The sequence below is a fragment of the Myotis daubentonii genome, chromosome 13, assembly GCF_963259705.1.
Source record: "Myotis daubentonii chromosome 13, mMyoDau2.1, whole genome shotgun sequence".
In the NCBI taxonomy this organism is placed as follows: Eukaryota; Metazoa; Chordata; class Mammalia; order Chiroptera; family Vespertilionidae; genus Myotis; species Myotis daubentonii.
Window position 1 is genome coordinate 56,124,419 of NC_081852.1, and position 14,180 is coordinate 56,138,598.

At 49.4% G+C, this 14,180-nt stretch overlaps 1 protein-coding gene across 4 annotated transcripts in view; it reads right to left on the bottom strand.

Moving 5' to 3' along the window:
• Nucleotides 1-6,757: 6,757 nt before the first annotated feature.
• GFRA1 (GDNF family receptor alpha 1) overlaps nt 6,758-14,180 on the bottom strand; it is a 178,289-nt gene continuing 170,866 nt past the window's right edge. For all 4 annotated transcript variants that reach the window (XM_059661528.1, XM_059661529.1, XM_059661527.1 and 1 more), the window contains 2 exons: nt 8,279-8,332; nt 6,758-7,068 (listed from right to left, as the gene is read on the bottom strand). In XM_059661528.1, the coding sequence (XP_059517511.1) occupies nt 6,913-7,068; nt 8,279-8,332 (210 nt within the window). In that variant the 3' untranslated portion in view covers nt 6,758-6,912. The remainder of the gene's footprint in view (nt 7,069-8,278; nt 8,333-14,180) is intronic.

Genomic DNA, 14,180 nt, shown 5'->3' on the forward strand with positions numbered 1-14,180 from the left:
AGGAAAGCAGATACACCGGGACATGGGATACATGTATGTGCTTCAAAGGCAAAGACTCAGGAAACACACACTGTCGAGTGGAGACCGGAAGGAAAGCTGCTCATCTGGATCCCGTCTACCCCTCATCTCGGCTCGGAGGAACCCCTCTTCCAGGACAGAATCCTAAAACGACCCTAGAACCCAGAATCCTTTTTGTATTCTACCTCTGTTGTTAAACAGAGAGAACATGAGCTGAGACATACCCTCCGGTGAAGAGTAAAAACTCAGCGCCATCCCAAAGACTGCAACAAAAAAAGTCCGCATCCCAAATCTCACCCGGCTTCTCAGCAGGGCTCGGATTAAACAGGAGAAAATAATTTCAATATCAAGGGATCAGGCGCAGGAGATGAGAAAACTCTTTAAAGCAAACTCTGTGATGAAAAGTGTTTCCCCTCCTCCCTCGGGGGACGACGAGAGGAGAAGAGAAAAGATAGATAATTAGGAGAACGATAAGGCCCTGGATTTCAAGTTTTCCGAAGCAGTTGCTTCAACCCTCCGAGGACGATCAGCTATTTCTAAATCCAAAAAAGCACAGCCGAAATGTCTGATTGCCGTAAGGCCTTGGCCAACTAAGGCAGGGCATTTCTGGGATTTGGTGCTATCAATTCCATTCTCCCCCCGCCCCTGCACATTTTAGCTAAAGCTAAGAAATAAAAAAACAAAACAAAATCCAGAGCGAGCACGCTTTGCTCGCAGAAGGTGCTGGGTCCCACCACTCCGCAGCGTCTGGGGCAGAGGGAGCTTACCGCCATGGTGCCGAGAAGGCCAGGAGCACTCGCCTGCAGCTGTCCCTGCGACAGACACCCTGCCGCCGCAGTGACAAGAGGACAGACCTTCACCTCCGGGAACAGCCCTGTGGTTGCCATACGCAGGGCATCCATCGGTGGTTCCAATTCTTCATCCTACTTTAACCTTGTGATGTCACGTCTGCCGGGCACCAGGGGTCACTGCTCATTCACGGTTTTGCCATGTTGAGCGGGCACTGCCAAGTGTTCACTTTCCTGGGCTACAGCCGGCTGGTGTCTCCCATTGTCCCCTGCACCGTGGCTGGGGCCTGATGGCTGGGACAGTTCTCAGGCAGGTCCACCTGGCCACGCTCCCGGCCCTCTGAGGCTCAGAGTGCGTTCCCACCGGTTCTCCGTGGCAGCCTGGGAGGCTCAAGCTGAGGTGGGTGTCTGCCTTCCCCGTATGGTGGAGCTGGGCGGGGGGTGGTTGGACGCATATAAACAGACTTCTCAGAGGCTGAATCTGAGCAATAGCTTTGTGACTATTCATACAGAGAAGTTTGATTCTCCCCAGGATACGGAAGTGAAGGGTTCTGCCACTCTGGGAAAGGTGGGTGTCTCTCTAAGCTGCTGTCAGAGGGCCCCATCTTCTCAGGTGACCCTTGGGGGACCTTCAGCTCCCAAGGATGGTTCACTCAACTAATGTAGATGTTCAAAAAATGCACTGAATTGGTAAGCACCTGCATTTGCCTCTCAGATTCCGTCCCTGGGGTTGGGCTGGGACCGGTGGAGTGGTCCTGCTTACTTGCCAGCATCCTGGTCTCAGATTTAAAGTATCAGCAGACTCGCTGGCTAACTTCCCGTGAAATTCGTCCACCCCCTTTGGGGTCCTAGCCTTTCTGATCACGCTCAGCTCCTCCTAGGACACATGCTAGTTTTTCATCTTTCACCAGGAAAATAGTGGGCGTGTAGAACGCTGCTTGGAGCCAGGAGGTCTGAGAACCTCAGGAGGGGCCTTCAGGTGCCATCAAGACGATGCAAATAGGCCAGTTCTTGTTACCGTCATGCAGAATCAAGCCCTTTGAGTTCCCAAAGTTTTCTAACTTGCCAAGTGCTAAGTACCTATGATGGGTCACGCTGTCTGCCAGGGGAGGCTGCGTGAGTGGGAAGAGATGTTAAAACAAAGGAAGGGGCTTATGGTCTCTGGCCAGTCTCTTGGCACTTTCTACAAAACAAACGATGGGGACTGGTAAGAAAGCCCAGCCTGGGATGAAGAGAAGAAAATCAGAGCAAACCTTCGCTGGGGGCCAGTGCCAAGCTTGGCGGCTGCCCTGGAGCAAGAATAAACTCCCCGTGGCAGTGGGACAAGATGCCGATGTGGGCACCTGCCAGAGGCACACGGCGAAGTCGCAGCTGCGCTGGTCAAATGAGCTGGAGACCTCGGGGGGCTGAGGCCTCGATGAGTGCGAGCCGGCTGCGGTTCTCTGCAGGCAGCTGATGACAGCAGGGTCTGTGGGCCGTCCCCACCCCTCCGGGCTGGGTCTCAGAGCCATCAGAAGTGCAGGTGGCGCATCCTAATGAACACCTCGAGCCATCTCAGGAGGCAAGGGGAGCTAGCTCATCAGAGAGCAGCGGGCAAGAAAGGGATGCCTGCAGAGGATGCAGCAGGTGAGACTGGGCTAGGAGGGAGCTCAGGGAGATGTCGAATGGCCGAACTTCCTACTTGGGGATCAGCATCACCTTCAGATCTCCTGGCTCCTAAGAAAGGCGTCTCCACCTTCAAAAGGCCAGGGTCTGTGTGTAAAAAAGGCCTCTGCTGGAACAAGAAGCCGTTGGGTCCGACTACATTTAGAGGGACGAGGATGAGGAATTGATGGGAACGGACCGTGTTACACATTCAGGCAATACGTGACAAGGGTAGGGGGCGGGGGGCATCAATCAATAGGAAAGAGAACTGAGTCAGCCACTATCCTTGTGAAATGAAATGTCCTACTACTACCCCCCAGGTTGGAGGCAGTGGCGCAACCCACAGATTTAAGGCCTCTGCAGTGAGAGTGTGTTTTGGAGGCATTGCCCTCATGAAGAATTCCAGACAATAGGCTTAAAACAAATGGTCACGTGAGAATAAAAGCTGTGTCAAACTTAAGACGTGTCCGATCTATACATGAGAAGCCTGTCTCAGGAATAAGAGAAGAACTTAGCTTCTTAGGATGTCCAACCCAATTCCCAGCTGTTTTACTCTTTTAGAATCTCTAAAAAGACATGTTCTCTGTTATCCAGGTATTAGTTCAGGCTTGCTTCCCCCAGAGACACTTTTGTCTAATTGAAGGAACTCTGCTCTTTTGTTAGGACATGATTCCTATCTGGATCAGTATGGGACATCCATGGACTGTGTGATCGTCACCCACCCAGGTGTCCTGTTGCACCTCGATTCGCCTCCTCTCTCCAAACTCCTCAAGGTCAGTGCAGATCGGCCCTTCTGCTGGGACCGTGCCTGGGCCATTCGCAATTTCCTCTTGCCTGTTGCCATTGCTTTTGGTCTTTCTTAAAAAGATGGGTCTCCCATGATCTCATTTGCTTTATCAAAGAGCAGAAGCAACAAAGATCACAGGGGTATGAATTCAGGAGATCAAGGACAGCTTTGAAGGAGAACTAGAATATGGGAACTCGCTTCAGCAGGTCTTTTCTGGCCCAGAGTTTAGACTCAAAGAAGTAGTACATGCCTGACTACATGAATGAAAACACATGTCTGAAGAGACAGCTCCTCCAAAGTCGCTCTTTGGTAAAAACTAACGGCAAAAATACATTTATGCCGGATTCTGAGAAAAGAACGTGCTGATTTATTTTAACTCCCTCTGCTCTTACATCTCCTTCCCCAAGCACTTGCCACTGACTTCGAAACGCTTCTGCTCCCACTTCCCCAGGGCAGCAGCTGGAGTGTGGGGAGAGTTGGACTTAGGGTTTGTACAAGAGGCAGGATGCAGCTGGAGAGGACCCATCCTCAGCGTGCGCATGACAAGAACAGTCTTAACACACCCCAAACCAAAGGCCACACGGCCCTGGGGGGAGCCCTGCCCTGTATTTGATGAACTCAGACACACGGCTTCTAAGACATTTTTAACTACAGGATAAACACGTGTTGTTTTTTTTAACAATTCATTTTAATGGAAACCACACTCCTATCGCATTTGGGATACAGTTTGCTATACTTGGTGAAAAATACCTATGCAATTCTCAACTTACATGTTTTCTACTAGAGACTCGAACAATTCAAATATGGAAAAATACAGATTCAGGTGGCTTTCTGAACTCATTCCCTCTCTCCATTGTGCACGCCTTCCTTCCTGTGCTCTACTAACAATACACACAAAACAAAGATTAGCCAAAGAGATTCAACATCGAAGTGGAATGAATGTGCTTCTAATTGGCTTGGCGAACGTGCCTTTCTTTTTTCTCTGAAATACGTTGGGTGTGGCTAGCCTTGATCTGGGAGTCACGGTCTACCTGGACGGAAATGACAGTGTTGGTTTTGTCGAAGTCAACTATAATGAGCTGCTTTCGCCAAAGGCCCGAGCCTCAGCAGACAGCCCATGTATTGGGTGCTTCCCTAAATGCAGGGGCTGAAAGACAAGAGGTAGTGAATGATGTTTGCTTTGAGTGCTGCAAAAGACAATCAGACACGGGAAAGATTGAAGTCGCTTGCCTGCTCCAGTCCCGGGGCACAGGATGGGGTGTCAGGGCCACTGAGCTCAACTGGGATCACCGATTGGCAGAAACACGTGCTCGGCGTGATGGTGTAAGAAGCTCTCTAATGTGTTGTCCTCCCCCCACCCCGGCTATTTAATCAGCAATTTATTTTCAAATTGAGGATTTGGTAACTCTAATAGGCTTCTATCGCTGAAGAAAAATGAGATCTTTGTTGGTGATAGATGCGGCTTTTCAAAATTTAATTTATGTGTTGTACATCCATGTGTTCTTCAGTACAGGGTCCCCTTGTTAGCCCTGATAACTCCCTCTCCTCTGGGTCATCTGAAGCTAATTAGAGCTGCTGTTTCCTGCAGAAGTAATCAATAGCTTTCCACAGTAGACCACATGGAATCAGACCCACATGCAATTAGTCCAGTGTAGATACACAGGGATATCTTAATTAAAACAAAATATGCCTTGTAAGGGCTATGCTGTCATAGATGACTGGAATTCCAAATATTTGGACACATTTAATGGGTTTATTCAAAGTAAGTCTTTAGGAAACTTTTCACTAATCCAATTTGTTTGTCGAGTTTCCCTTGAAAACATTTTGAAGTGAAAAGAAGTTGGTTCTTAGTATTATCCATTTATATTTATTAACATTTGGCTATAAGTGCACTTCAGACACCCATAGAGCTAAAAGATTATGCCTTCAGCTTGGAGTTAAGATTTCCCAACCCCAGTAATGTGACTAATTCTTACAAGGCAAACATCAGTGGGCCAAGGGGATCAGCATGACATAGGTACCGTGGCTTCCTCCTCCAGCCCCTCTACCGATGTGACAAGAAAAGTGATGTTCCCAGCACTCTGCGAAGATGGAATCTCTTTTCGATTTGGTTCTGGAGAAACGTGGCTACCAGCATCCAATCACTGCAGATTCTGAATCGCGCCATTCCAACCAGACTTCCCAAGCACACGCTAGGGTCTCCTTAAGGAAGAGGACCATGGAAGATGAGATGCCGTTCACAAGCCAGATGCCCTATATCCAGAGTCCTGTTCTGTGTTTCTGTGCCAAGTGTTGACCTTGATCCACAAATCTTTCCTTCTTACATTGTCAGTCATGGTCTGCCCTGGAGAATGTAGAACAAATGCAAGCAGGTTCCTGATAACCTTCAGCCCAAACTGCTCTCAACAGCGGCCAAGCCACCGCAGTCCGGAGAGAACTCTGAACCCTGGCATGGACCCGCTTCGGCAGAGAGGGTAGCATGTCCCCGTCTCCTGTCCCAATCAAAGCTGCCTTTGTCAGGCAACGTGAAAACCAAGGTACTGGATTATGGCAATGGCAAGGGTGCCATCAGCCATTGCAGAACATTTTCCAGTGGCCACCGGTTTCCTCACAGGTGTGCACATGCATTTCAACAAGAAATGGTAACAGACGAGCCTGGCTGCGCTGTCTCCTCCTGTCCGCCGCAACGTGATGCAGAGCTCTCTGCTCAAGCACGGGGCCCCTCGGGATGGGCCTGGGGAGGGCTGTTCAGGGAGTGAGTGTCGGAGCTAACCCTACTTAAGGGGGAGGAAAACAAGCTCCGTGTGTTTCGTATTAAACCATCAGTAAAAAATGGAGACAAGGTCATTACTTTCAAAATATAGAAAGCCAACAGTTGAAATCATTTAGTAGTAAATTGTTTTCTACATAGAAGATCAAACATGGAAAGAGGTTAGAGCGACGCTTCAGCTATGTGGGGCGCTTGTTAGTGGAGGGCTTCTCGCGTGGGTAAGGCTCAGGAGAGGGAGGTCAATGACCGAGGCCCGCGAGGCTTCACACCCACGCTCCGCACGCTCTGTTTGCACTAGAATCCAGGCACCGCCTTTGGGTGTGACGGGTGCTTTTGGAACTGGCTACGGAACACAAACATGAGCGCGGAAAGGGCTAGAACGCTTAGAAAGGCGAGCATTGGTACAAGCTCGTCTGCACAAAGTCCATCAAGGATTCTCTTGGGGAGAATCTCTGATTTGTGACCCAAAAGCTTGTGAGGCTGCAGTGATGTCATCAGAAATCAAAGCCACCACATGAAATGGGGAAGGTTCTTGAGCAATACTCACCCCTTCGCTAGCGAGTAAAGGGCAGGGTTAAATGGTTAAAATCATCATCATGAAAAAACTTGGCCCCCTTTCGCTTTACAGCCAGATGTACAAACTGTCCCTTTACAATACAACGTACCCCAACGCCTTTTGAGTTTGGAATGTAGCACTGCATTGGGGATCCCACAGAAGCCCTAAGGATCACAAGAAGCTTTCTTAAAAAAAAAAAAAAAGGAAAATAAAGTTTCAGTTGGATGAAACTGCTTGAGCAATGTTTCAACGGAGCGCCTAAAACTGGAATTTCAGATATACAAGAGGACAGGAAACAGATAACTTGGTGTTTGTCTTTTTACAGGTCCATGTCGTTCTTGAAATGCAGCTATAACGTTTCTGCCAAGGACAAAGGTAAGAGGGTGGACAGGGCGGTTACCACCAGAACCAGCCGTGGGCTCAGACTGCAGCTCAGAGGGGCAGCCATTGATTTTGTGGTTATGTGGCTGGAGGCACCAGCGAGACCATCCTTTTCGTAATCACGCTGTAAGAGAGAATGCTGTCATTACCACCCACCATGTGGGTTCATTCCATCCCCGTGTGTTTAACCACACATCTTTCTCTCTCTCACCCCCAGCCCCTAACTAGCTCCTATCACTCATCAAAGCTGGCCCAGCGCTTCCCAATTCACCGGCTTGTGGTTGTATGGGAAGCATCATGAATCTGGCTGAGAACTAGATACTTCTGGCAAACTGCTCAACATTTATATTTTTGCTCCTCTGTTACGGATTTTAAAATCCACTTGGGGGGGGGGGATGTGAAATGCCATTCCCCCCTCCACTTCCCAGGTCCCCTAGTAACTACTCAGCATGGAACCCTGTCCTTCTGGGACCACTGACTGGGGTGGAATGCTGGCTGACCCTCCCCATCATGGAAGGACAGGAAGAATCACCTGAGAACACTTTCCCAGGTCAATACCGGCTCATATAGAGAGGGGTCCCAGATCACATCGGGGGGATCCTCAGAGCAGGCCGTGGCAGCCTTGCCCTTCACTGGCCTAGATTTTGTAGATAAAGGAGTCTGCCCTGCTGGGTTGTAGGAGAGCCCAGGCCAGAACCCAGGCTTCCCGTATTTTATTTAATCCAATATTTGCCATCTCCACATGCAATCAATATAAAACCACTGAGATTCTTTCCCCCATACCAAGTCTTCAATCTATGACACAGCACGTGTCAATCCGGACCTGCCCCCTCCTAGTCAGCATGGCTGACCTTCCATAGGATGCATTTCTCCCTCCCGCCTCCAGCACCGGCTCAATCCCATTATGTCGCATCTCACCACACTGAGCCAGGATCATGACAGAATCATCCATCTCCTCACCTATAAATTGGGGAGAGTAACGTGGCTGCCCCAGATACCTCTGGGTTGCTATGGCAATGAAAGGAACTGGAGCTAGAGGCCATCCGGTGAGCAGTGAGAGTACTTTTCTGTGCCGGATGATAGCATGTGCCCGTGGCTCTGGGACAATGGTATTCGTGGTGGGTCCGGTTCTGAGGTGAGGAGCCCAGGTCCCTTACTTGGTTCTAACTTTATCCAATGGCTGCATCTGCTCTAAGGCCAGAGGAACGTGGAGGTGCCTTACATTTTTTTCTGGACCGGAAACTTATGTTGTCTCTGAGCCCTTCGCATCATACCCTGCCCCAGGGGCCCTGTATCCATAATGGAAGGAGACCCCGAAAAGAAATACAACTTACATCAGAAAGACAGAGGTGTGTACTGCCTGATACATTGGATTTCAGCTTCTGAGCCTGAGGAGAGACAAACACACACATAAATTCACTCCTACATAATATGAAAGAGTAATTACTATGATCCATTAATCAACTGTCTAGGGTGCCACTGATAACAGGTGAAGTTAATAACATTTAATGCAATATTTGCCATCTCCACAGATAATCAATATAAAATGATCCAGGTACTTCACATTCTTTTTTTTTTTCCCATACCAAGCCTTCAAATATGACAGCACGTCTCAATTCGGACTTGCCCCATTTCAAAGGCTCAATAGCTCCCTGGGGCTAGCAGAGGAAGCACAAGATGAGGTTATTACTAAAGACCAAGTTTTGAAGTCACTTATATTCTGAACTCATGTTTCTGAATGTTAATTTCTGGGACGTACCTTCAACGTACAAATGTTGCAATAAAAATCCCCATGTATTAGTAATATAGAGATAGGTGCTCCTAAAACTTGTTTGTTCATTTGCTTATTCATCGCTCCAGTCAACACTTACCAAGCTATTTTCCAATGCAGGGCCTATGGCGATGTGAACAAAAGGATGGAGTCCCTGGGCCCATGGGGCTGCCCTCTGGTGAGTAAAGCACTCACTGCCTCCACGGGAGAGTTGGTCTTTCAGACAGGTCTCCTCAAGGAATTGTGCGGGCATAACAGACGCCCGATCCAGCATTCTTAACACTCAGTCGCCAGGGGGCTGAGCTGTGAAAGCTATACGTTCCCTAATTCCATACAACCAGAACAAGTCTCCGCTGGGCTGTCCCTGAGAACCGAGTCGAAGGAAAGGTTCCATTACTCACACAATTGCAATGAAAACTGCTGACCGGGTGCAGCCTCCTTGTTTTACAAAAGTAAACAATTAGGGTGCAGAGAAGGTAAGTGGCTTACCCAAGACCACACAGCAATTTACTTGGGAGACAAGACACAGAGCAGGTCTCTAAAAATCTTGAACAAAACTGTGTTCTTTCCTACATTACAGTGTTTCTCCCAGGGAACCCTGGCATGCCTTCCCTGCCCCCAAACCCACACAACCCCTCGCAGGACCTCCACCACCCAAATAGCCCAGCGGCACCGAATGTCGGAGAGCTCATTTGCCACCAGGATGAACCTGGTTGGGCATCACACCAGAATCAGGAGCATCTGGGCAAGCAGTCCCGTGGGAATGGCACTGGCAGGCACGCCCGGGCCTGCTGCAGGAAGACTCTGCAACTCACTGAAGACACACGGGCTGAAATGATAGCATCTTTACCCAAGGAGTAATTTATTGGCCATAATGCTACTTGGGAGGCATCGTAATCTTTTACTTATATTTGCATATGCCAGCTGTGAATATGAAATGGAAACCTTTAAACAGGCATCAAGAGTAAGACACTGGAAAGCACCCCCAGGCTGTTCAAAGGTCACTGAATGTTATATAAGAAGATCAGAGGGGAAATTGGAAGCGGAATTGAACCTTATTCCGAAGCCTGCTTTTAATCTATATTAATAGCAAATCTGGTCTATGGCATTGTTACCTGCAGAGAAAAACGTGTAGAACTTCTTCACGTGTTTTATTTCTGTCTGAGAAATAAATTGGAATTGTGCCCAGACATCAAAATGACCCTAAAACATCACATTCTGTCTTTTCTTTCCTAGGCCATAATCTACAAAAGACACAAACTTTTGCTGAGGGCCTTTGCATAACTAAGTTCACTCAAATGTGCAGAGAAGGCAGCCTGACTTCTAATCTGGAACACATGACAACTTCAAGGTGTTTCTGGACTTGTGCCCAGAGCTGCGCTGCCCACAGTGGCCTCTAAGAGTCCCAAGGGCTAGGCCGGCCTCCTTCCGACTTGGGTCTGCATCATTAGCACAGCACCCCGCGTTTTCCTCATTGTATACACAACCTAGATACTTATCAGCTGTACATCTTACATCAGGTGCCTGTTGAAGTGCTGGTATAATGCTTCCACCGATACACTAGAAGTCTCCCGTCTTAATAGGTTTTCTTGGGTGGACTATGGACCTCCATAGGTAGATTTCTGGTCCTCGTTAGTCACTGAGCGTTCATCTGTGTACAGGACTACAGGCATACAACCAAGTAGATGTGCACAGGTCTAACTTCCCAGCCTCCTGCCCTCCATCTGGGAGTGGCTGGGATAAGTGTTCAGTCATGTGGGAAGATGCATTTAGACCAGCGGTCGCCAACCTTTCGGACCTCATGGACCACCAGTGGTCCAGGGACCACCGGTTGGTGACCGCTGATTTAGACCACTTCCAAGTCTGTAAAGTCTCTTCTTCCCCCAGAGTGGCGTCTATGGAAAGGAAATGGTCACCTTCTGGCCTTGTCTCCCTGTAGCCCCACTGGCTTCACTAAATCTGGAGGCAGCTGCCCCAAGCTCCTTTGGCCTGGAGGACCCTTCAGGTTGGCATAAATGGATGAAATACTGAGTAAAAGTAATAATGGACAGCCAGGCCCCTCCAGATGCTCTGGGGGACCGCCGTCTCTCCTGTTTCCCAACCCACAGATGCACGTAGCACTCCAGAGGCTTAGCGGTCCATGCACACAGGCCTTGAAGTGCTCTGCTTCCGACGGAGCGGTCTGGTGCAGACCTGAGCAAGGACCACAGGAAGGTCTGTGAGTCTGATCTGTGCAGACAGAATGTCACCAGCTCCAGGCAGAGTGACAGGCTGGACGTCCAGCGCCTCAGGGTTCATGAGCTGCGGATGGAGGGGCAGAGCCTGGGACTCTAGCCAGGCGCATGTCAGGCTGATTGCATGCTTATCGGTCCTGTATACAGTCTGAACCCCACCAGTGACCCCGAGGTCAGAAAGCTGCCTCCACAGTCCACCTTAGAAAACCTGGCTCATGAGGCCCTTGTAGAAGCCTGAGCAGCCTGCTATTTCGACACTTTAAAGGCTTTCTCCCTGAGCATTTTTTAAAGCATCATCAAGCTATCACTGTCTGCTAGTCAGATATGATAAATGCTAACATCCAATTACAGGGCGCGCCCCCCCCTCCCCCACTTTTCACTCTTGCAAAGAATATTTAACATACTTTAAATGCTGTCTCAGTTGATGGAAACTGAGACAGGGCCAGAACAGCTTTAAAAAAAAATTAGATCCTGTAAGATAGAAGGTAAGCAAGAAACCGGAAGGAGAACCCCTTTTATCGCCAGGTTCTAAACCAGTAAAACCAAGTGTCACAGCGCAAGTGCTGGCAGGGCGCTCAAGGTCGCCCAAGGCAGCCTGCTCCTTACGGGACGTGCAAGGACACCCGCCCCAGACGCGGAACCGAACAGTGTGTGACTTTAAAACATGACATCTCCTAAAAAGGAGCCAGGGAAGAAGAAGAGAACGGATTCATTTTTCTACAAGTCAATTTTAACCATTGTTCCAGCCCGTTGAAAAATGCATTATTTAATCTCTCTTAGGAAAGAGGGCTTCCCTACCAGCTAATTCACAGTGACATGGCGGTGGGGGGAAGACGCCTGCCTTGGAGCTGGGGCAGACACCACCACCAAAGCACAGAACCACCAGGTTCTCGTCTTGAAAGCGGAGAGGTGACAAGGATCCTGGAGAAACCCGCCCCAAACCAGAAGCCTGGCTCTGTCTCTCTGGAAATCCAGGGAACCTGGTCTTTAGCCACTTTGTGAGTCTGTCCAGCAGTTTCATAAAATTGTCACCGGCAGTCATCTGCAAGTCCAGGCACGTCACGTAATAGAATTTCCACGGCCCTGTCATTGCGGGGCCAGACCTCTCCAGTCCCTGGCACTAGAGGGTTAAGAAATGCATTAGATGCTGTTAACCTCTGCTACCTGGAGTCAGGCTGTCGACTCCCCTGGCTTTTTAGCCCGGTGATTAGCATTTGGAAAGCCTGCTGTGGTGCTATGGCTTTCCTGCACAGAAACACACATAATTTACAGCTCCCAGTCCAGCCCCGCCTCGGACTCTGCGCACGCGCACAGGAGCTCTGCCCACGGTAGGCTCCCCGGCCCCGGGGGCCCCGCGGCGGCGGGCTTTGGAGCAGCGCGCTGGCTCTGTTTATGGAATCGGAGACTTAGAAGTGCACCCACTCGGAACCTGGCATTTCAGCCCCGGGAATCCATTTCTGCAGAGAAGCCAGTGTTTAATCTCAGGTTTTTAGGTAGCTGTCAGCCAGCGGGGCATGCAACATTTCTCCACTCGCCTCCACGCCTAAGAAAAGCCAGTTTCTGCTCTACCTCCAGAAAATTAAACCCGAGGAAGCTGCCCGATCCAATAGCAACAGACTGTCCAGGCTGCGGCCAAATGGTCGTAATTAACGATGCTTCTGGTTCTTTTCTCCCTTGCTTTACTGATTAGAGAGATTTGCTATATTAGGAACCTGTTTGCTTAATGACAGAATACAAGCAATAAACAGAGAAATACACAGACTGTAAAATGCAATCAACTCTGCTCTCCAGCGCTCACTAAGTACCTCACTGCATCTATCACCCTTGTCAATAGCAGTTCATGAGCAAACGCGCCTCTTCCGCAGCACGGACGGACCTTTGCTACAGAAAAACATCTGCGCGAGTTCTTCCCGAAACAGTCCAGCACTCGCAGCCGTTTCTCAGTTTAAATCTACGCACCTGACGTTTTCTTCTAAGACAAAAACGCAGGAGGAAGGGTGCGCCCCCTCATTCCGAAGGATAACTGAGCAGACAAACCTGCTTCAGAGTCTGCACTTGCATTTCAACAAAATCGACTCACCCGCCCACAGTGGCCTCTGTGCCTGCTAACGCAGGTATATCCACCTGATTTTATGGGTCGTACTTACTACATAACAATTCCATTGTGCTTTTGATATGTGCTCGCCTGGTCATTTCTGCACAATAAAAAAATAAATAGATAAACAAGAAGCTGCCGGCTGCTGCATCCCAGCCAAGTAATGGTGGTCGCCCCGGCGCTCTGCAGTCTGACACTCTTTTCAGCTTTTCGGGTTTTGCCAGTTGGGTTTGGGAGAGCCAGGGGAGGTTTTACGGCCGGTCTGGTCGCAAGCAGTTGACCAGCTTTTCTAAAACCCCTTCCACTGTCCATTTTGAAACTCGCCTTCCGGGTGATTTGTTTTGCCTACAAACTTGGTAACAACCACTTGCAACCACTGGTCTGAATAATGCGCAGTAAAATCTGCTACGTGAAACAAGTGGACGCATAAATAAGGCCTGCTCCGAGCCCCCAGGCTTGGCAGGGAAGGGATCCATTTTATCCACACTGACCTCTGCCAGCCCCGTGGACCCTGGCACAGGTCAGGAAGGGCTGAGGGGGATGCGGAGGGCAAGGGAGAGACGGGGCAAGTGTCCTTCTGAGAAGGGCGTGGTGAGCATCCTTGGGCAGCTTTTCTGCCCTGTCTCTTCTATCTGCGCCCTCCTAGACACTGTGTCTACACACTGCCTGAACTTCAGCCAAAGGCTTTCATTACATTAAGCTCGGAGAAGGCCTTATAACGATACTTCACTCAGCGGGTTTAGGAAGGGCCACAGGGTGCCAAGATGTGTTAGTGAGGCAGGTTCTGGGCAGGTTGGACCTGATCATAAGATAGGGGTGAGGAAAGGTCTGGAGGCCTGATGGTGCTTTCTTATCAGGAAAAGCTCAGGCTCAGATCCCAGTTGGGTTGCTAGGTTGAGGGGGGGGGGAGCAGAAGAGGGGAGAGGGAGGAGATGGCCTTGAAGGTGATGTGTATTCATGTTCCAGAATCTGAGAGTCCTTGAATTCCAAGTTGAACTGAGCTCTTTGGGTTGAGCCTACAGTAGAAAACTCTCTCACCTGACAGGACTAAGGACTGGGCCCATACATAGGTCATTGGTCAACGGAGAAATTATGTTCAAGGGCAAAATCATGACATCACTTGGAAATTTTACATT